General features: G+C 41.3%; 1 protein-coding gene across 1 annotated transcript; it reads left to right on the top strand.

The window, feature by feature from the left end:
• Positions 1 to 7,184: 7,184 nt before the first annotated feature.
• ptf1a (pancreas associated transcription factor 1a) lies at positions 7,185 to 20,690 on the top strand. Its single transcript, XM_003459499.5, has 4 exons — positions 7,185 to 7,218; positions 12,466 to 12,581; positions 18,943 to 19,861; positions 20,170 to 20,690. Exons 3-4 carry the CDS (start codon positions 19,243 to 19,245, stop codon positions 20,370 to 20,372), a joined length of 822 nt encoding a protein of 273 aa, XP_003459547.1. The 5' UTR covers positions 7,185 to 7,218; positions 12,466 to 12,581; positions 18,943 to 19,242; the 3' UTR covers positions 20,373 to 20,690.
• The last annotated feature ends 939 nt before the right edge of the window (positions 20,691 to 21,629 follow it).

Raw genomic sequence — 21,629 nt, 5'->3', positions numbered from 1 at the left:
TTAATCTTTTAACTTTATACATCAAGCAAAAATTAAATTATATGCAACATTCTCTGACTGGAAGAAATTTGTTTAACATTTAAACCTATTTTCTGCACATTCCAGCACATAAAATAAAATATTTTTTTGTGTTTACACTCACTCTTTCAAATAGATGCAAGTAAAACACAGCAGAAAATAAATAAAGTCAAAGGCTAGTTGCTCTATTTTCACCTGTAAAGCAGGACTGGGGTAGGCGGAGGTTTACCCTGGTGCAGGTGTGCCGCAGCGGTCAGTGGAAGAATCCACGAGTTTCTCTGTGAATTTCCCATTACAGTCGTAGCGCACTCGGCGCTTGCTTGGAAGTTAAGGGGGTCTTTTTTCGCTGTAAAAAGAAGTTTTCTTCCCACGCACAACGGACGCTAATGTTTTTGTCACTTTTTATGGAATCAAAATCAAAATAAGGTCAGTACTTCCACGCTTTAAACGCTGCACGCTCATACTCTCTCCCGTACTTGATATATTATCCATTGTTGATCTGCAGACAGCTGTTGTCACGAAGGTCGTACTCGCTTACGTCACTATCATGAGACATTCTCACAACAAACTCACGGTTTTAGTAACGCAGTAACGCAGCGTTCCTACGGGAAAGTAACGGTAATCTAATTACCGTTTTTGCAATGGTAATCCCTTGCATTACTCGTTACTTGAAAAAGTAATCGGATTACAGTAACACGTTACAAGTAACGCGTTACTGCCCATCTCTGGTCGCCAGTTCTTCATCCCTCGGTGGCAATATGCAGTATGCTTCGGCACCGAGTTGCCAGGTTCCCAACCTCTTATCTGCTAAACTCTGCGGCAAACGTCAGCACCGAGTTGCCAGGTTCTCGGCCACTCATCCCTCCTCTGCTAAACTCCGCAGCAAACGTCGGCACCGGGTGGCCAGGCGCTCAGCCACTCATCCCCCCCTTCGCAAATTCTGCAGCAAACCTCGGGTTGCCAGTTTCTCAGCATAGTTAAGAAAAAAAGAAAAAAAATAAAGGGCACGGAGTTGCCAGTACTCCATCCCTCCGTAGCATGCAGCATGCTTCGGCACCGAGTTGCCAGGTTCCCTGCCTCTTCCCTCCTCGGCTAAACTCTGCAGCATACGTCGGCACCGGGTTGCCAGGTTCCTTTATACCCCATTCGCAAAAGCAGCAGCAGCAGTTTTTCTACCATCGGGTTGGAAGTTCTCTGCATAGACAAAATAAATAAATAAATAAAAAGCCACCGGGTTGCCAGGTTTTCCTTCATCCCCCATTTGCATTCAGCATCTAGCTTCCCTACTACTGAACTGCCAGTTTCTCTGCATCTATCACTGCAAGCAGCGGCAAACTCTTCTAGCACAGTGGTGTCAGGTTCTTGCTATATCTGCCATGTGCAAATCGCAGTGACAAGCTTCTTACCCTTGAGTTGCTAGTTCCTGTCCATCCATCATGGCTAAAGCAGCAGAGAATCCTTCTACCTCCTTCTATATCCATCATTCGTAAGCAAACTTCTTCCACCACGTTGCCAGTTTCTCTGCATCCGTTATTGCAAAGCAGTAGTAAACTCCTCTGGCACCGAGATGCCAGGTTCTCTCTTTATCCCTCATTCGCAAATGCAGCAGCATGCTTTCGGCACCACGATGCCAGGTTCTCTTCCTCTATGCCCCTATGCAAATGCAGTAGCAAGCGTTGGCACCGGGATGCCAGCTTCTCTTCCTCTTTCCCTCCTTTACGAATGCAATATCAAGCTTGGTACCGAGATGCCTGGTTCTTCTTTGAGTTGCTTCTTCTATATTGAGTTGCCAGTTTCTCTGCATTTATCACAGCAACGCAGCAGTGAATCCTTCTACCGCTGGGATGCCAGCTTCTCTGCATCTAGCCCTCACATGCTAAGCAGCAGATGTTCCTTTCGGCACCAAAACGGCAGGTTCCGTGTCTCTATTCCCCATTTGCCATGCAGAAAAGCTCTTTGCCCCGAGATGCCAGGTTCCGTTCCCTAAGCAGCTCAGCCTTCCGGTACCGGATTGGCAGCTTCTGCCATCAATCACTTGCACACACACACAAAAAAAATCCTCTCTCCAGGATGCCAGTTTCTCCGTTTCGTCCAGTCTTCCTCAAGATGTAGCAGCAAACCGTTCCGGCATCGAGATGCCAGTTTCGCTGCCATCTTTCCTGCCTTCGCAAAGCACCGGCACACCTTCGTGGCACTGGGCTGCCAGGTTCTGTCCTCTATCACTCCTTTTAAGACATCCAAACTGCGCCATGCGCATAATTCTTCATGGCGTCCCTTCAGTTCTCACGTGCTTTCACTAGCATCATCAGGCATCCACTCTCGACACAATCATTCGAGACTGCTCTATAAGTTGATTCAAGGTTCTGACTGCATCTAAATGGCTTATCATCTCCCACGAAGTCCAGTGCTCTCAGACAATTTTGGGGGTTATTATTGTAGAGATTATTTTCCTCTAATCAGTCTTTCAATTCATCAACTTTTCCCAAGCTGCTGCTGTCACTTCTGTTCATTCAGAAATCAGCTCGGTCGTTATCAGTACCTTATCTGAAGTAATTAACCAGCTAAGCACCCCCTCTCCATCTTCTACTCAAAGACAAGCTTTTCGAGCCGCCAAGCCCTACCTCAAACTCAAATCCAGCATTCTTCTCTGTCAGAGCTTCAGCTCAAAGTCGAGCCTACCCGATCGCTAATGAGGGTTCCCCTCATTCATCTATTAAGATTTCTGTTGTTTGCAATTTCCTTGATCTCTTCTCCCGCCATTCCTTCCTAATTGTCCGAGCTCATCCACTCCACACCACTGAGCGACGTTCGCTCTCCCTGCACTCTCCCTGCGCTCGTCTTTGTCCTGTTCTCCTTCTCTCACCCCAACCAGTCACGGCAGATGGCCCCGCCCCTCCCTGAGCTTGGTTGTGCCGGAGGTTTCTTCCTGTTAACTGGGAGTTTTTCCTTCCCACTGTCGCTAAAGCGCTTGGCGACGCTTGCCCCTCATAGGGGGTCATACGATTGTTGGGTTTTCCTCTAGACTTCATTGCAAGGTCTCGAGGCATCTGTCACTGTGGCTCGGTGCTGTATAAGTAAGTCGAATCAAAAATCAAATTATTCCGCTGACGTCTTCGACCTTTGTATCGCAGTTATTACTGCTTCTAGGGGATGCCTTCTTTGGGGATCTGCCAGGCCCGGCAGTCATCGCCAGTCCCCTTCGAGGCCTTCCCCAAACCGCACCTCAATTCATGTCCAAGCATTCACCTTTACCTCCTAAAATGCTGTCAAACTTAAAAAGAGGACTTGGGCTCAGCTAGTGAATTGGAGATTATGTATCGGAATTTCAGGAGCGGGACCACGCCTCCAAACACGCTCCTTCCGGTTGTCATCTATATAGGTTCCCCCAGTTCTGCAAGCTGTTCATTCTCGTTTACGTGCCCCATCCTCCCTCCCTCCCTCCATGTTCTCAATTCTTTAACTTCTTCACTACTATTTAGTACATGGGGATCTGCCAGGCCCGGGAGCCGTCGTCAGTCCCCTTCGAAGCCTTCCCCAAATCAATTCATGTCCAACCTTTCACCTTTAACTACTAAAACGCTGTCAAACCTAAAACGAGGACGTTGGCCCAGCTAGTAAAATGATGTTTGAACTCTGCTGATTCGAGTGATTTTCATGGGGGTGGAAAATAGGATTCTGGATTTAACAGGGAGCCAATGAACAGAAGCCGGTATAGGAGCAACATGCTCCTTTTCTGGTCTCCGTCAGTAATCTTGCTAGAACGGATTTTCTTTTCACTCATTTCAAGCCAAAATCTCTTGTATTAAGTGAAAAAAAATCTGCCAATGGAACAAGTGAAAATTCTCTAGTTTCTCTCTAGTTTCAAGATTCACTGTCTTGAAACAAGTTCCTATATCTTTCTCAAATGTTGCTCTGTAGCTGATTGTGTCTTATTTTAAGTGTAATGAGATAATTTTGACTAGAAATAAGACAAATATACTTGGTAAGATTTTGAGTTTTTGTAGTTACGCTTTTTAACACAGTCGTCTATGGGCACATCTGGTGGCCAAAAATATAAAGAGCAGCTTGAATCTACACCTTACAATGAACTGCTTCATGATGACTGCCCACTCCACAGAGCTGAATTGACAGCTTGACAGGCTGGTGGTGCTTTGAACATGTATTTCGGGGGGGTGAAAAAATAATGTTATGTCTATTTTAATAATAAATCATTTTGTTTGTCTGTTTAAACATGTGCCATGGTGTGTTCTACTTTTGCTTGTGACTCCTTAGTGTTTTTTAGTAATAAAAATTAAAAAGTACACTATATATAACAATGTACAACACAATCTTATAGTAGGTTGGTGTAGGACCAGGTGTAGGACTGGAGTCTCTCTCTCTCATTACTATACATCAGCAACTGTTTATTCCACTGCAAACTGTTACACTGCACACCGTTTATTTGCACACTATCAACTTGCACACTGTTTACTTGCACACTTTTATAATTTCTTAAATTTGTTTATTTGCACATTCTATTTTTGTTTTTTAATTTATAATTTTTTTTTACCTCCAATTTTACTGCAAATGTTTACAGTTTTAATCTGCAAATTATTATTAAAATTTCTTGCTATTTTAGTTTTATGATTACTTTTATGTCTATTTTTAGTTTTTTTATGGTCGGGCATTGCACAGCAACAAGCATTTCACTGCATGCATATGATTGTGTATGTGACAAATAAAATTTGAATTTGAATTTGAATTCAACAGGTTTTGCAGGTATTTTGCATAAATGACAGAAGTTACTATGACAGTCATGAATGCTCTGAATCTGAAGATTCAAAAGGTTTTAATTCCAAGAAATGAGTACAAGAAAACAAAGAACTCCATCAAGAAAGCATATCCAGAACTTACTAACCCTCAAAAATCTCCAGTTCAACTTCCCTTCAGTTCAAAAACAGTTCAGTTTAGTTGTATATAGCACAATATCACAAAAACAGCTTCAAAGTGCTTTATATTGTGAGGTAAAGACCTTAAAATAACACAGAGTAAAACAGAGAAAACCCCAACAACCAGACCGCCTGACAACAGTGGGAAGGAAAAAATTCCACATACATGATTTAAAAGGAGAGGCACAGGAAACGTCTGTGCCTTATTGTATTTGGGCTAGCTGATTTGTAATGGTGTAATTAGTAGCTACAGAGCTATGGTTAGGGGATTATAAACACATTAAGAGAATACCTACAATGATCCATCTACAACACAAGGTTAGTCATTAATATGCTTCTGCATGGCTTGTATGAAAAAGTCCTGATCCTCAGCTTCATGTACCCACTGAAGTCGTTGCTAGCCTGATAGTGAGTCTTACCTGAACCATTCATGTATTTGTCTTGCAAACCATGAGCCCGTGAGCTGTAGTTATATCATAAGGTTTGAAAAAACTGAACTTAAAGATGGGCTGCAGATGTGTCAACAAAAAGCTAGAGAGGCTGACAATGACCACTGTTTACTTTTAAGGCTTTGTTATAATAAATGAAACAAGATCCAAAGCATTTGTTAAGAGAGGTGGAAACATAAGATATGTGTCACCAACCCATCATTGTACATGATTCTGAATGAGAGAAACTGTGTTTTGTACTTGTTAGACACCGAATTATAATTAACATGTGATTTTGCTGAAAGTTGGTCATGCTTAATTTCTTAAATATAATCAGGTGGAGTTTAATCAATATAAGGAAAAAGAAAATATATTAATGATTATCTCACTGAGAATCTGGCCTTTGTTCATGTGACACTTGACCTATTGCTAAATCTAGGTGACAATGCATAAACTGAATGATGCACAAAGTGAAGTACCTTCAAATGTGATGGAATGAATAAGTCATAACAAAGTACAACATAAAAAACAAGAAAATGTAATGAAGTGAAGCATTTAAGTCATCTTCAGATCAGGTTGTGCTCAATCTTTTGCCTCACAAAGATCAGAACAAAGTCAACATTAGCTCAGAGTAGGTTCAATAGATTTTTTTTAAACAGGGAGCGTTCCCAATTTCCTGCACTGAAAAAAAAGACTGGTACTTAATAATTGGTGGCTTAAAACATGTTTTTAAGTTGTTTACTCATAAAAATTATGTTCCTCCAATTACTTTTTCCAAAGTATTTAAAATGATTTTTAAGTGTTATGTAATTAATTACAGCAATTACAAAAACAATTATTTAAGTTAATAATTTAAAATATTGAGTTGCTGATTTTCTTCATTATTATCATGATTTTAGCTTTCCCTTATTTTTGTTATTGTAATAGCTTTTAAGAAATGAATTCATTCAACGTTTTTTCTTAGAAAAAAACTTTATTTTTTAACTGTAGGCATTTCAACACTTTATATTTAAAAAGTGAAAATAACCCCCACCCCCCCCCTTCCTTCTCTCCAAGGTATGTGATAAGGCAGCGGATGGCTACTTCTCTGAGTATTTCAGTTGTATTGTGCTATTTAAGAAAAAAAAGATAAAGTATGAGTATAAACTACATGGGTGACAGCCAACAAAGTGCATTTCAAAGCTACCTAAAGTCTAAATAGTTAACATACCTCAAGAAGAATGTCCTTCATCTGCCTGATTCTCACTCCTTTAGCTCCTCCCCTTGATAAAACAACACCCATCAGTTTTGGGGTGCAATGGTCAAATGTAGCCATAAAGGTAGATTCAGGGCTTACAGTGGTTATTTTCTTGAACTCCTCCTTTATCTGTAGACCACACAAACAGAGTAATTAAATCTTACAGACTATTAGCTATATTGCATTGTGATGGACCGAGCAGTGAAGGAAACTTAGGCACAGGTTAAAGTCCAAAAAAATGATTTTTTATTTAACCCCAAAACATAATTGGTTAAATCATGCAAAAAGAATCAAAATCTTGAGTCCATAAAAGAGGTCAAAATAACAGCGCTCTACTCAAAGTTGACAACACCACTGATAACTCAAACAAACTGACCTAACTAACGAGACAAAGGGGAAACTTAAATAGTGGCTGATCAGCCCACAAAAAACACGAGAAGGGGTAAAACACACAAAACCTAACTAAACCAAACATAATGAACTCCAATTCCCCCCCATGGTCCCGAGTTATGGCATGAACCAATTTGCAGTCTTCCTTTAAAGCTCGCTCCGCCCCTTTTCCACCTCTTGGCACCTTAATCAAGGGACTGGAACAGCTGCCACTAAGGTAACTCAGAAAACAAAAGATTAATCATACATAACAGTGTAAACTAAAATGTGCGCACTTATTTTAGAATGCAGTGTTATGTGGATATGTGAATTAATTCTAAACCAAAACCAGTTATTTATTGTCCTGTAAATTAATTCCTATACTTAAAGAAAGACAAATGTGAATGCAGTGTTACTTATAAGCCTCTACACTAACATGGTGGGTATTACCACTGTGTGGCTGTAAGTGCAGCCATCACATGCATTAATGAATGCTCTAATACATTAGTTAAAGAGGATAGATGTGATCTAAGGCTACCCCAAGTTTTGAGGGAACAAAAACAATCTTGGTGAAGACAAGGGAGACATTCCCCACCATAACCATGGTGTAATCTGTAATGTTTCAGCAACCCTGTATTTGTAGAGGTTTCAAGTTTACATTGTTCACTCCCAGCCCATTTTGTAAAAAATGTGTCCCAACTTAACAAAGCACTAATGACCCTAGATTATCACACTATCTATATACTAACTGCTTACATAAAGTCTTAATGTTAAGTAGATTCACGTAGCCTATGCCAGAATGATGCTGTCGGAATCACATTAACAATATTTCACACAACCTGATGTGTTTAAAAAAAGAAATAAAGATAGCTACAGCTCTTAAGATCAAGAACAATACTTACTTTAAGCTGTATCACAATAGTAACCAAAATCACTTACAATGTAATATTATCTATAGGTCATGCAAGTTTTATGAAGACATAAAATAGGTGAGCCAGACAGAAAAAAGAAGCCTCTATGGTTATCCCTCTGACAAAACTATTCAGAGCTTAAAGGCTTCTAATTGTGGTCAAAAGAAAAACAAAATCAGCCTGTGATCGAAATTAGATTGCATTGTGTAGCAAAACTTTAACCATGCTTTTCCTAGCCACAGCAGCACTCTCTAGCTGAAAACTTTTGTCAAATGAAACTTTATAAGTCTTATCCACTCCTGTGCTAAAGTTTAGAATGGCTAGCATTAGCTACACGTGGTACTGTAAAATATTTCCTGAACTGTATGAGCGTAACATCGTACACAAATCCACTACAAGTGACAAGCACAAATGCTTTGCTTTGGTACAACTGCTATTTGTAAATGAAATGTTACTTACCTTGAAATGTCTTTTACATAAGCTTGCAAGTCCACCATGCAACGCACCATCTTAATATGTGAATTTGCCCAGGCAAGTTAAGTGGGTAGAGGAAAGGGAACTTGAAATCAGAAGTTACAGTGGAGAAAAAATAAGTAATCTATTCAATTTCTTTAAGTAATTATAACTTGAATTTTTTTTTGAACCCACTAACATTGGGATTTAATTTCAGATTGCATACAAAATTAATTTAATGTAATTATCAACATTATTAATTCAACACAACCCAAAAAAATTAAATTTGCAACTTGGAAGGTCTATCTTAATCAATAAATTAGAATTTTTATCTTGCAGCCATGGATTTAATCAAGTGGTGGTAGAAGGCCTGATGAATTACTTTTTAGAGTGGGAAACCAGAATACCCAGAGAGAACCTACTGTAGACTAGCTGCATTGTGGATTTGAACCCAGAACCTTCTTAGTGTGAGGTAATAGTGCAAACCGCCACGCCACCAAGTTGTCAATTCAGCCTGAACAAAAATAGGAAAGCTATGATTTCAAGGCTTGATGCAGAATTTTCTTTACATGTTGTCCTTGAGATGTTAAACCACAATTAATAGCAGTAGCAGACACATGGTGTTTGTGTGGTTGTCTGCCTCTTAGAACTCCAGTGATTTTCCTGTGGTTTGAAATCTCATGTGATCGTGTGAATTTTGTCCAGGCAACAAACCACTCTTACTAGATTGTATCATGTCATCTTAAAAAGAACAAATTAAGTTGTTGAATTTCATGCAGATCCTACATGAGTTCATTATGTTCACCATAGAAACATGAAATTGTTTTGTTCAAATAACAAGTGAGACTTTTGTAAATGTAACAACCACCTAATTTCCTTTTTTTGAGTGTGTATTGGGGTGCTCGTACCACAGACCACACATTACAACACATTAAACTGACACCAACTTCAATGAATGCAGTAAGAGCTTGGACCTGGAAGCAAGGGTTTGTACACCATCAATGAAAATGATACAAAACTATAAGTTATTCAACCATAAGTGCAAAGTACAAATAGCTCATTTTAGGTGTTAGTAGGAAGTTGCTAGGCAACATGTCCTAATGCCTGGTATACATAAGAACGTTCAGGATATACCTGTGAACCAGTTTTGGTTGTTCAACGCTTTTTTGTTCAGGAGTAATTTGAAACCAGAGATGTTATGTATTGGATTAATATTCATCTGTGATGCATATTCAGCTTCATCTGTCCATTTTCTCCTGGCATGCTCATTTTTGATTTACCTGTTTGTGTTTTGATATTAATGTCTAAATTGAGAAGTCCTTCTGTGTTCAAAAAAAATAATCTGACTTGACTTAGTTCCTGTTGCTGTACCACTGTCACAGTGCTGGTCAGTCTTCCGTGTGGCATGTACACCCAGGTGCCCTGAGATTCTAAGGAGAGCCATATTTCTAACAAATGAACACTGGCTGCAGGTTTCTATTGGGAAAAAAAAGTCTTACCATTTGTAGCAGGTTAATAATCCTGACCATTTTTTTTTAAACTACTTCCTGCATTTATGGATGTTTCAAAAATAATCTGACTTTCTGGTTGCAGATTTACATGAACATGGGAGAGGTTATTGCTACACACTGTTGGGCAGTGTTGGGGAGTAACGGAATACATGTACCGCCGTTACGTATTTAGAATACAAAATATGAGTAACTGTATTCCGTTACAGTTACCGTTTTAAAAGGGGGTATTCAGAATACAGTTACTTTGTTGAAATAAATGGATTACACGGCGGTACTTTCCTGTTTCATATTGTCGCGGGTCAGGACTGTTTGGGTTTGTTTGACAGCTGTGTTCTGTTGTACCAGGCGGCAGCGTTACGGTTGCCATGGTTACAGGGTGACGCTCTCTCTCTGCGTGTTTCCTGGGTGAGAGAGCGCTTTGTTGTTGTTGTTGTTGTTGTGCTAAGCTAAAAGGCAGAATGCTACAGGCATGGCCCTAAAGAATGTAGCCTCATGGGCAGTGTAGTCCGTGCTGCAGGGAGAATGGACTGACATACACGTTATGTGTCTGTGAGCGAGGGAGGGAGAGAAAGGAAAAGTCCGAGCTGTCACGGAGCAAAAACAGGAGCTGGAAGCATGTAAATATAATAATAACCACTGCAGCCAAGAAGAGTGCCTGACGAGCCCAGCTGTAAGTAAGCTATTAAGACTCAACTGTACACTGTGTTCGTGTTTTCCTCCGGAAAAAATAAGTTCCGTTGGAGCAGCCTTTCAACGCCTCTCTCTGTCTCTGGCAAGCAAAGTTGACCCAGACAACAAAGTAAAGCTAGTTTTCGGCTACCAGCCCGACACGGAACCCACCGTATTAGCCAGAGGTCCCTTTACTACGGTTCGGAGCCGCGGACCTTCAGTAACAGTAATAAATCACAGCAATAGTACATTCACGTAGATGTAAACAGCATGATAATATATTAAGTAATCCAAAGTATTCAGAATACGGAATACGTTACAGAATACATTTTGGGGCATGTATTCAGTATTCTGTAATGGAATACATTTTAAAAGTAACCTTCCCAACACTGACTGTTGGGCATCACTACATATTTGGTGAGACAAGGGAGTGAAAATGCATCCTGCCTCCTGGAATTGCGTTTTCCCCAGTAACCACATGATGGCAGTAGTCCACTGAGTGTTAAATAACTCTGCTCTGCTGCAGCGTTACCTTGACTGTCCTCCAGAGGGATTAGCACAACACAGCAAACACTACATCTCGTGTCCATTGGGAGTACATGGGTTAGAGAAATGACAGAATACAAATATGTTGAGCTCTGTATTTGTATAAAGTGCAGGCTGCACTAAATGTTGCAGATATCGAAATGTATCTATTTGTTTAGATATTAAAGAATATGACATCCATGTGTTGTAACAATTAGTTATATCAAGTTAATCAGATATGCATTGTTTGCATTTCACTGCATTTAAAGCATTGATTTAATGTTTTCAAACATGTGGTGTTCCAGGGAAATTACCCTGGAATCCAGCAATTTTCTAAAATAAATGCCATTAACATATCTTTAATGTGCATTTAGAAGTAGGACTGAGCCTGGACGGCTGCTTTGACAGACAAACAGACAAACCATTCAGCCCAGTTGTTTCTGAATAACACTCAGAAATCTTTTTTAATCTCCTCCAATCCTTCTTGCAGCCATCAACAGCCTCCAGGCAGAGTTGTACTCTCTCTACAGTCTCCTGACATATTAGTCTGCCTCTAACATCAGATTAATGCCCAAATCAATTAGAGCTACAGTAGATGAGTCCCCCCCCCCCCCCATGCGACCCCACCCTGAAGGACTTTTTTGGATAACAATGAAGTTGCCATGCACTTGTTGAATGATTAAAGAGGTGGCCTCAGAATCAAATGACTGCTTGATACTGTCTGGAAGCGAGACAGTGTATACTTAAACATAGACTTGAACTTTCATTACAAAAGCAATGTCATGTTTAGTCATTTTGTCAAGCAAAGCAAATAGGGCCACCCCAAATTTGTATCATGCTATTCAGTTAAGTTCCAAAATAAGTTTTACTTTGCATCACGATAAGTCGTTTAATCTAAGTGACCGTAAAGGAGGTATGTACTGTTCTAGGAAGGTATCTGCAGCAGTGGAAATGGCACCTTTAATCACAGTTAAAAAGCTTTAAGAAAAGGGATCTAATAATACTCACATAATAATAATCCCAATCATAATAACGTTTATGTAGGTTTTACAAGCAAGAATATTAAAAGGATAAAGTCAAACATAAAGCCAAAAATTAAAGCCCAAACAATAAAGATACATTTGAGTTACGATTGAATCAAACAAAGCTGGAGATGTAATTCAAAACACTGACTGGTATCCACTCAGACAAATTGTTCCAAATGTGGAGGTCACCTTTCGATTGTTGCCTGTGGTACAGCCAGTCCTACCTGAGCTTCAAACTGACTCTTACACTGTCAAATTTCTCTCCACAGCTCCATTTTTCATCAACTAGCTGAAATAAAATGTATGTTAAAATCAGTCACATAAAGTATCGTAAGTAATCTGCCTACTCTTCCTTCTTTAAATGCTATGGCTGTCTGTCCACCTCCTCTAGTCCCAGAAGAAATGAGCCTTAGGACTGCGAAGAACAACCAATGCAGCTTGGTCAGGCTCACCGCTCACCTTCTGCGAGGAGGAGGCGGATGGTTGCTGATGAGTGTCTATCCTGTGGTAAGAAGGACATTTTGTTTACTCCTGTCCCTGGCAGGCGTGATCTTTTGCCTGCCAGTAACTGTAGGAATATTGGTAGGCAAGATAAGTAATATTTTCCTACCACGACTTATGTGTTCAGCTAAACTCACTGTAAGCGCTCACACTCACTCTGGTCAAGAACCTATTGACTCCGGAGGAGAACAAAACATGATCGATCATTGGTTAAGGAGCTCAGCATTTCTCTAATCCCCCTGTCAGGATCCCTGCAAGTTTCTACCTTGAGTGGCACCAGGTTCCCAGGAAAAAATAATCTGTTTTTGTTTGATGCACCTAACACTCCCCTGGTCCTTGGGTTCCTTTGGTTAAATACACACAATCCCAACATAGACTTGTTGAAGGGCAGGATATCTGTTTGGAGTTTATGGCCACAAGAATTGGCTATAACTCAGTCCTCCCCTGCTGAGCTGCCTAATCTAACCTGTGTCCCTGACCTTGCGGAAGTATTCAAGGATTTAGCCCTCTCCCTTCAGCCACACAGTCTTTATGACTATGGCATTGACTTTCTGCCTTGGGGCTCTATTACCCATGAGCCGTCTGTACAGCTTGTTGACGCCTGCAAGGGGCTTGATGGAGAAGTACTTTATGAATTCACTCGCAGCGGGGATAATCTGCCCTGCCACGTCCCCTTTTGTTTACCGTGCGTAATGTTTACCATTTAGTAGGTATATGGAAGGGGGCGAATGGAGGACTGCTTTCAACACCTCAGTCATCTTGGTCATTTCGAGTATGTGGGCATGTCATTTGGTCTTTCTAATGCCCCAACTGTGTTTCAGGCCCTTGTGTTCAACATTCTCAGGGATTTAATTAATCATTTTGTGTTTCGGTACCTTGATGATATCCTGTTCTTTAAGTCTGTTTTAGAGCATGAGGTCCACTTCCCCCAAGTCTTGCAGCGTCTCCTGAATAATCACCTTTATATAAGAGGCAAGAAATGAGTTCTATGTTCAGTCTCTTTCCTCGGATAGATCATGGATAAAGGTGAGTTGTGAGCAGATCCTGCCAAGATAAAGGCAGTGGTGTAATGGCTGTAGCCATTGAATGGGGAAAATGACTTTAAAGATTTCTAGGGTTTGCAAACTTTTACTGGCGCTTTAACCGTGACTTCAGACGCATTGAAGTCTTGTTAATAGTGTGACATCCAAATAGAAAACATCAAACCAGAGATGCTTGACTTGTTGGTGTAACTCATATACATATGCCTTAAAGCTCATAAACTGGAGATGAAAAAGCTCTGCAATACCTCATCAGGTCCCCATTTGGCCTGGAAATAGACTTTCCTATGTGTTTATACACCACTAATGCATGTCATTCAATTTCTCCCATTGTTTATGTTTTGTCCTTTCTCCTCTCCTTTGTCTCTTTGTCTGCTCATTCCCCTCACCCCCAACCAGTAGCAGCAGATGGCTCTCTCCCTGGGAATGGTTATATTGGAGGTTTCTTCCTGTTAAAAACGAGATTTTCCTTCCCACTCTTGCCAAGTGCTGCTCTCTGGGGATCATCTGATCGTTGGGTTTTTATTATTTTAGAGTTGTCTGTCCATGCACTACTTCCATTCTGATTACATGTGGCGAGACTCTCAGGCCTCCTCACATGCTGATACCCTGTGACCTGCTTTTATCACTGTGTACATATATGTATGCTTGAGTCTGTGGGATGGAAGGAGAGACACAGAATGGTGGTAATAAGGATGTATCATAGACTGTAATATGTGTTTGGTTTGCAGATGTGTAAGAATGGTGCTGCTTCACATAACACTTCTTTTTCACTGTCCTCTCTGAAAGATGTTGTTTGGTCAAATGACTTAAAACTGATTTAGCCATAAATGCCAATTAATACAGTATCTCATCGAGCATGATGAAATCTTCTTTCTTCTTTCTTAGGGCAAGAGGCAGGGTGCACTGTGCTGCCCCTTTATTTTTCTATTGTCATTAAAAATCTCTTCTTAATAAACATAGTTGTTTCTGAGTCACAAGTTTGTCTTATCTGAACAGTGCACATGTAAGGCACAGAGAGCGCCCACATTTTTAAGAGACTTAAACTGGAATTTGTACCGATTTACTGGTTAGCTTAAGCTACAGATACTTAACTTTTCTTGAAAGACTTTCCTTTATCCTATTGACAAAGTTGTGAGTAACAATTTGTTTAGTTTCTAGCAGGAGAGTATTGCAGTGAAGAAATAACAACTCACAAGCAACACTTGAATCCTTGAATCTTACAGCGAGCAGACATGCGGAGTCTGTGCGTGCTTTTTTTGTGCTTTTTTTCTGTTGTGGTTTGTGGAATTTTATGATGAAATCCATTTATTTAAAGTAAATATTGATTGTTCTGTGATACAGAACAGGCTGTAGATTAGTCCAGTATGAGAATAATTCCTTTGACTGGTTGTCCTATCATTTAATTAAGTTAGTCTCTGCATTAATTTATTTCTCATACTTTGTAATGGCTACAGGTTTCTTGCTGATGTCACCTGTGTGATAAGGAGACTGCATAAACAAATAAGTACATCTAAACTGAAACTGAATTTATTTTCAAAGATAAATGAACAACAAACCCTTGACGCAAAGGTTCTTCTAGATCCACGTCACTTGCAGTGCTCAGTGCTGAAAAAATATTTGCCCTCTTCCTTACAATATTTTCTCTTTTCTTTTTTTTCACATATTTGTCACACTTTTGTCTTCGTGTGTGAAAAAGTCATTGCCATAATCAGATGTTTGGATAACTATTGTTTACCTCTTATTACCTCTTAAAAATAAAATCATTTATAAAGTGCATTGTATATACTTGGCTTATCTTTGACTAATGCTAAACTTTGTTTGATGATCTCACATTGAGTAAATAAAAAAAGCACTTAGATGTATATTACAGGTGCTTGTGTCAATGAGATGTTTTTAAGAAGCAGTCCATTTCTCATTGTTTTAAAAGGTTATGAGTCCAAATTCTCGCAGTAAAAACCTTCAATAATAGAAAACAAATGTTGTAAATTGTTGTATTGTTTGAAAAGTGGTGCACTGAGAATGTTCACTTAAACTTTGTTTATTAGAACGTAGCGAAATCACATTATGGTCTCTGCATTTCTTGATCAAATGCCAAGTCATGGGTTAATATTTTACTCAAACTTTAATCTTCTGTTAAAAACAGATATTTAACCAAACAATTTCATGTCAATATCAGTTTGTATAAATGCTTAACTGCTTTAAAAATATTAAAATCCTCTAACATGTTGCAGAGGACATCGCCCATGTCCCATGAATGATGTTTCAAAAACATCTAAATGTTACATTAAGACAGAAGAATATACTCTGACAGCTTATTGATTTTTATATTTGCAACAAATGATTTTGATTAGGTAATAACTCCAACCAAAATAGATTTCCAAATCGACTAAGCCAGGGAGAGATGAAAGCAGTTGCCTTCAAGCGGGTACTAAAGCAAAGGTTACTGATGGTTGAAGATACTGATCAAGTTGTTAAATTACTGCTCAGTAAATCCCATTAATTTGTTTTAGTCATCCAGATGGATAATCCCCTGTGGGAAGAGATTACAAGGATTAAGCACTGAATCATTGTGCGGCAGGATTAGCTCCACACATTCATCTGCCACAGCTCACTTTCTGGATTTCTTTTTCACCTTCATAATGCTGCTCATTGGCACTGCGGCACCAAGACTAGGGCAACACATGTACCGTTTGACAAGAGACTCAGAGGATGAGTTTGATTAGGCCTGATATAATTTAACTTGAAAAATTATTAAAATTACAATTAAAATTTTAACATTTTTTTAAAGTTCTTAAAAATTATTTTAAGATTTAAGATCATTTTTTAAAATGTAACAATTTTTGAAATGATTTCCTGACAGCTCATACTCACAAAATGGATGAAATCATGTGACGTATAAATGGATCCAGCTGAAAGTGAATCGTCTTAATAAAGAATGATTTCCTGTCATGTCCTAAATCACATCTTTCTTGGAAACTTAAAAGTGTTAGAAAATAAAATTAGAAAACAACAACAACCCCCCTCCACAAATATAACAATAATAATGATGAATAAATAGAGACTTAGCCGTTTATTTATTTTTCATATTTTTAAGACTAAAAATCAGTTTTTAATGCGTTTTTTAATTTAAGCTGACTTAAAGGACGTTTAAATAATAATAAAGAAGTCTGACTCATAATAATCATTTGTAAACGCTAGAAAAGGAGGCGAATCATTTATTAGAGTTTGGTATCTATTTTAGATTCTGTTAGGTTTACGTCACAAGCAGGTGCGCGTTTTTGTTTTTTCTTTTTTGTACACCCACCACTCCTCGCGTACACGTCGTGATCGGTGTGGCTGGTTTTTAATGCACCGTCCAGTCTGCTGCATGCTGCAGACCGAGGGACCGCATGGGAACTTGAACACTTGCTGCGTTCGCGCAGGTCGGCCCGTTCAGAGCCACTCTGCGTTTATCAATGACGTTGCGTGGAGCGCGCGGTCACGGCGCGTTAAAAACCTGCACGGTTCATCATTTGGTTTTCAGCAATGGGAGGGGTGACACACACACACACGCACACACACGCTTTTGTAGTATGTCAGTGCACACACACAGGCACTGTTGTCTTACTGACAAAGTGGTAATCATGGGGTGTCCGAGAGGGAGGACTGTTTTTTCTTTGCTAGTGAGGCACAAGCAAATTCCAGAAGCCGAAGCAAACATCAACATCCTTAAAGGACAAAGTAGAAATTTCGTTTCGATTTCATATCTAGCTGCAGTCAATCCACGCTCGTCACGTGGATTTGCTAAATGAAGAAAGATGAAGTTGTGCTTAGAGAACAGCCGGAATGACTGGCTGCAGGTCTTCGTTTGTTCACACATTTTCACAAACAGACTTCGCGTTAAGGAGCTGTGCGGCTTTCGGCTCAGCAGGCCCACGTTTAGTCCAGAAGCTGAGGGCGCGCGTCCTGCGGACGAATTTAGAGGATGCGCGTGCGGACGTGTCGGGCCCACAGCTTCATCACGCAGACAGCAACACAGTCTGATTTACAACGCGACGTGTTGCATTGAAGGCGATGAGGACGCAAGTGGCCTTCTTCCCACGGCCGCGGCTTTCCATCTCTCCGTCGATGTCCACACACGCAGTGCGCGCGCACGTAGCCTGCCTGCAGAAGGTCCCTTCTGTCCGCAGAACAAAGTGAGTGCTTGCAGTGAATGGCGTGAATAGACGCGCATTTACAGACCGGCGGGCAGTCTTCTTCGGTACACCGGGGTGCGCTCATTTGTCGCGTGTGTCAATGAGGCGCGCGCTCCGGGGCCCACCACTGTGCTTTTATTTGTCAACCAGTCCTCCCAGTCAAACCCGCACTGGCTGGCACAAGTGGCGCATCGACCGCTCTGCTGGTGCACGTATTTACCGCGGCAGCGCTGCCCACTTACTGCTGGATAAATGACACAGCAGCACTCGCGCGCGCACGGTTTCTCCTCATTGTTAGCGCGGGAATAGAAAAACCACCGAAACCTGCCAGAGTTCCATTTCTGAAAAAGCTCACCAAGTACAAGCCAAGCGTGTGTGACCGTCTCCTTGTAGCTCCGTCCAAAAAGGAATACTAAAAGTGACTTTCAGCTGAGGCCATAAATGGAGTGTGACGGAAAAAGGATATCATTATGATTATTATCGCTGTCGTGTGCTTGCCTGCGATACACTGCTTGCCTGTCTGTTTTAATTGAAATTCAGTCAATTGAAACTGACTGTTAAGAAAAAGAAATTGTGACTATAACAACAACAACAACAACAACAACAATAGGTTGTTTGTCTCTCTGTGTTAGACTCGCAACAGACTGGCCACCTGTACAGGGGTTACCGCGCCTTTCGCCCTATGATAGCTGGGCGACAGGCGGGGTAACCCCCCACGACCCTGATAAGGTTAGTGGAAAAAAAACTGATTGATGGGCAATGATAATAATAATAATAATAATATTAATAACGTAAAATTTAGACATCTTTTTGAATACTTCATTGGTGGCGTTACCACAGCGCGTGCACAGTAACCAGTCAGCTCATGAATGTTGGATTGTACCGACTTTTGCTCATCATCTTCTAATACTTTTTTTGTTTTTGTTTTTTTTTTGCTAATTGTGATTTTTTAATTAGACAACGAACAAACAAATGAAGAAATAAAGAACCCTCTCTCTTTAACTGCTTAATTGTGACGGGTTTGAGATGCCAATTTTCGCATTTTATGAAACATGTTGTAGCAAATGGATCGAGTGTTCATGGAACAAGTGCCCCCAAAAAGATTTCATTACACTGTATGAACTCCGGCGCCTTCTTTGTTGTTCACAGGTGACAGCGTGGGGCTGTTCAGCGCGGTCCAGCTGGTGGAGCTCAGTTGAGACGTCAGAGCCAGCTCGGACAGCGGGGACAAGGGGCGTGGTTTGGGGACTATCTCGAGGTGCGCCTCACGGACCGAGCTGTGATTGGTTGGCCCGCCTGGCAAACGGCACGCGACTATGGATGTTGCTATAAAGAACCCTCGCGTGCCTGTTCTTCAGCTAAAAGTTCAGCTAGTGCAGAGCGCGAGCACAGTGTCAAAGGAAAGACGAGTGTGATTGTTTCCGCAGTAACAGCAGGAAGAAGACAAACATGGACGGGGTGCTGGACCCTTTCTCTGGACTAGACTCTTTCTCCTCCCCTCCTTATTTCGATGATGACGAGTTTTTCACCGACCAGTCCTCTCGAGATGGACACTTGGAGACTGATGACTTTCTGGATGACGAAGTGGACTTCCTCTCGGGTCATTTTCAAGACTATTACAGCAAAGACGGCAACGGCAGAGGAGCGCCTCACGATGGAGACTACGACATCGGCAACCTGTCCTTCTCCTCTTCGTCCTCCGTCTTCTCCTACGGCTGCGCAGACAGCACGCCGGAGCTGTCTCCTCGGATGGGCCATCACGGCGGGCCGTTGCTGAAGCGCAGGAGGCGGATGAGGTCTGAGATGGAGATGCAGCAGCTGAGGCAGGCGGCCAACGTCAGGGAGCGGCGGAGGATGCAGTCCATCAATGACGCGTTCGAGGGCCTACGCTCCCACATCCCCACTCTGCCCTACGAGAAGAGACTCTCTAAAGTGGACACTCTGCGGCTGGCCATCGGCTACATCAACTTCCTGGCTGAGCTCGTGCAGTCTGACCTTCCTATTAGAAACTCCAGCAGCGACATGCACGCGCAGCCGAAGAAAGTAATCATCTGCCACAGAGGAACAAGTGAGTGCGCCTCTGTTTTTACCGTGGACGTAATGGAACCAAGCCTGTCTTTATGCGCGTAATAAGAGACTCGTGAACGCATCTAATTTGAATCAGACAATCGTCAGAGTCAGATTTATCGCGTCATGGTGCTAAAAAAGCAAAACAGAACAAAGCCAAAAAAAAGTGGTGCGGAAATTAAAATAAATAAAAATTAAAAAATACATAAATAGTATTTGCGGTGTGTAGAGTGTATGCATCTCCTCCACGATAAAACGGAAAGCAAAGAAGTATGAAAATTGTATTATTTTTTGCTTTTCCCCCTCCAGGGTCCCCGTCGCCAAGCGACCCCGACTACGGCCTGCCTCCGCTGGCCGGTCACTCGCTGTCTTGGTCGGATGAAAAGCAGCTCCGGGAGCAGAACATCATCCGCACCTCAAAGGTCTGGACACCGGAGGACCCCCGAAAGCTGCACAGTAAACCGGGCCTCACAGACATCGAAAACGAGCCTCCCTTCAACCTGGTGGCCTGAACAGCAGCACAAGCCATGCGCCATGGAAATGTGAAGACTGTAAAGTGTATCACAGTATTGTCTGTCAATGTGAAAAGGAGCAGCATGTGAGCTGATTTTACAGTTTTACATACTGGCCTCAGTGCTGTACATAGTTTTATCATGTTGATAATTTTATTTTTGTAATTCAAGCAGCTGGCAATCATGTATTTATTTTGTTTCACAGGTGATAATATATGTTTTAATTTAAATGTACTGTAAGACAAAATGTATTTTTATATCGGTCTACAATGATTTATATTTATATGCTCTCTTCAAATAAAAGAACTCATAAGAAGACTATTGTTATTATCAATATTATTATTGCTGTGTGCGTTAAACATTTCTGTGTTCACAGAAGATGAAAATATTGAATGTAAATGTTTAAATGTATGTAGCGCCAGTCTTACTGAAAACGTCTCAGGTCTGCTGCGCATAAGTGTGAGCTCTGTGAGCTGTGCCTTTGAATGATCACACTAACGATGTGTTTTGTAGAGAGCAGCACAAATGTGTCCGTTCTTGAACTAGTTAGAAATCCAACCAGTGGCAGATTTATTGCTTGTTTGCCTAAACTGTTTATCGTCAGATTTTAAAAATCACCGTGAATTCGGGACTCTCAGATAATAATAACAAATCTGTAAAATACACACATGCGTGTTAATGGATGGGTGAGGGGAGCATCCTCCTTGCCGTGGAATTGCGCAGTGGCCGCTGGAAGCTGACGCACTTTGACCTGAAAGTGTGATTGAGTGAATGAAAGAAGAAAGAAGCGCACTCTAATGCTGTGACATAAATATGCAAATGAATGCTAATGAAGAGCAGTGTACACCCACAGCAGCTGAAGGTGTTTAAAGCGCACGCGGGCGTGCAGTAGTATGGTGGGAAAGTAGTGAATACTCTCTGTGCTGCCAGGTGCTGTCGGGACAGATTTTCCCGTGGTAGCGGCATCCCAGGAACATGTGTCCCCACGGCTTTTTCTGCGGCCGCCCCCTCTGCCGACACGCCGGCGTATATATGAAGCATGAGTGGCCAAAAGCTGCCGCACACAGGCTGAGGAGGACCTGCGGCACCTGCAGCAGAGCAGGTATGCTTGTTTCTTCTTCAGCTGCACAACTCGTCTTTCCTTCGTTTTTCCACTTTTAATGATAGTTACGCTGTTTCTCTCCGCCTCTGTTCCACTTCCTCTGTGCTTCCGACAGCAGCATGTAATCCTGCTGCAGCCATTAGAAAGTCAAATGT

Source organism: Oreochromis niloticus, linkage group LG18 (assembly GCF_001858045.2).
Source record: "Oreochromis niloticus isolate F11D_XX linkage group LG18, O_niloticus_UMD_NMBU, whole genome shotgun sequence".
NCBI lineage: Eukaryota > Metazoa > Chordata > Actinopteri > Cichliformes > Cichlidae > Oreochromis > Oreochromis niloticus.
This window is presented reverse-complemented; position numbering and strand designations above follow the sequence as displayed.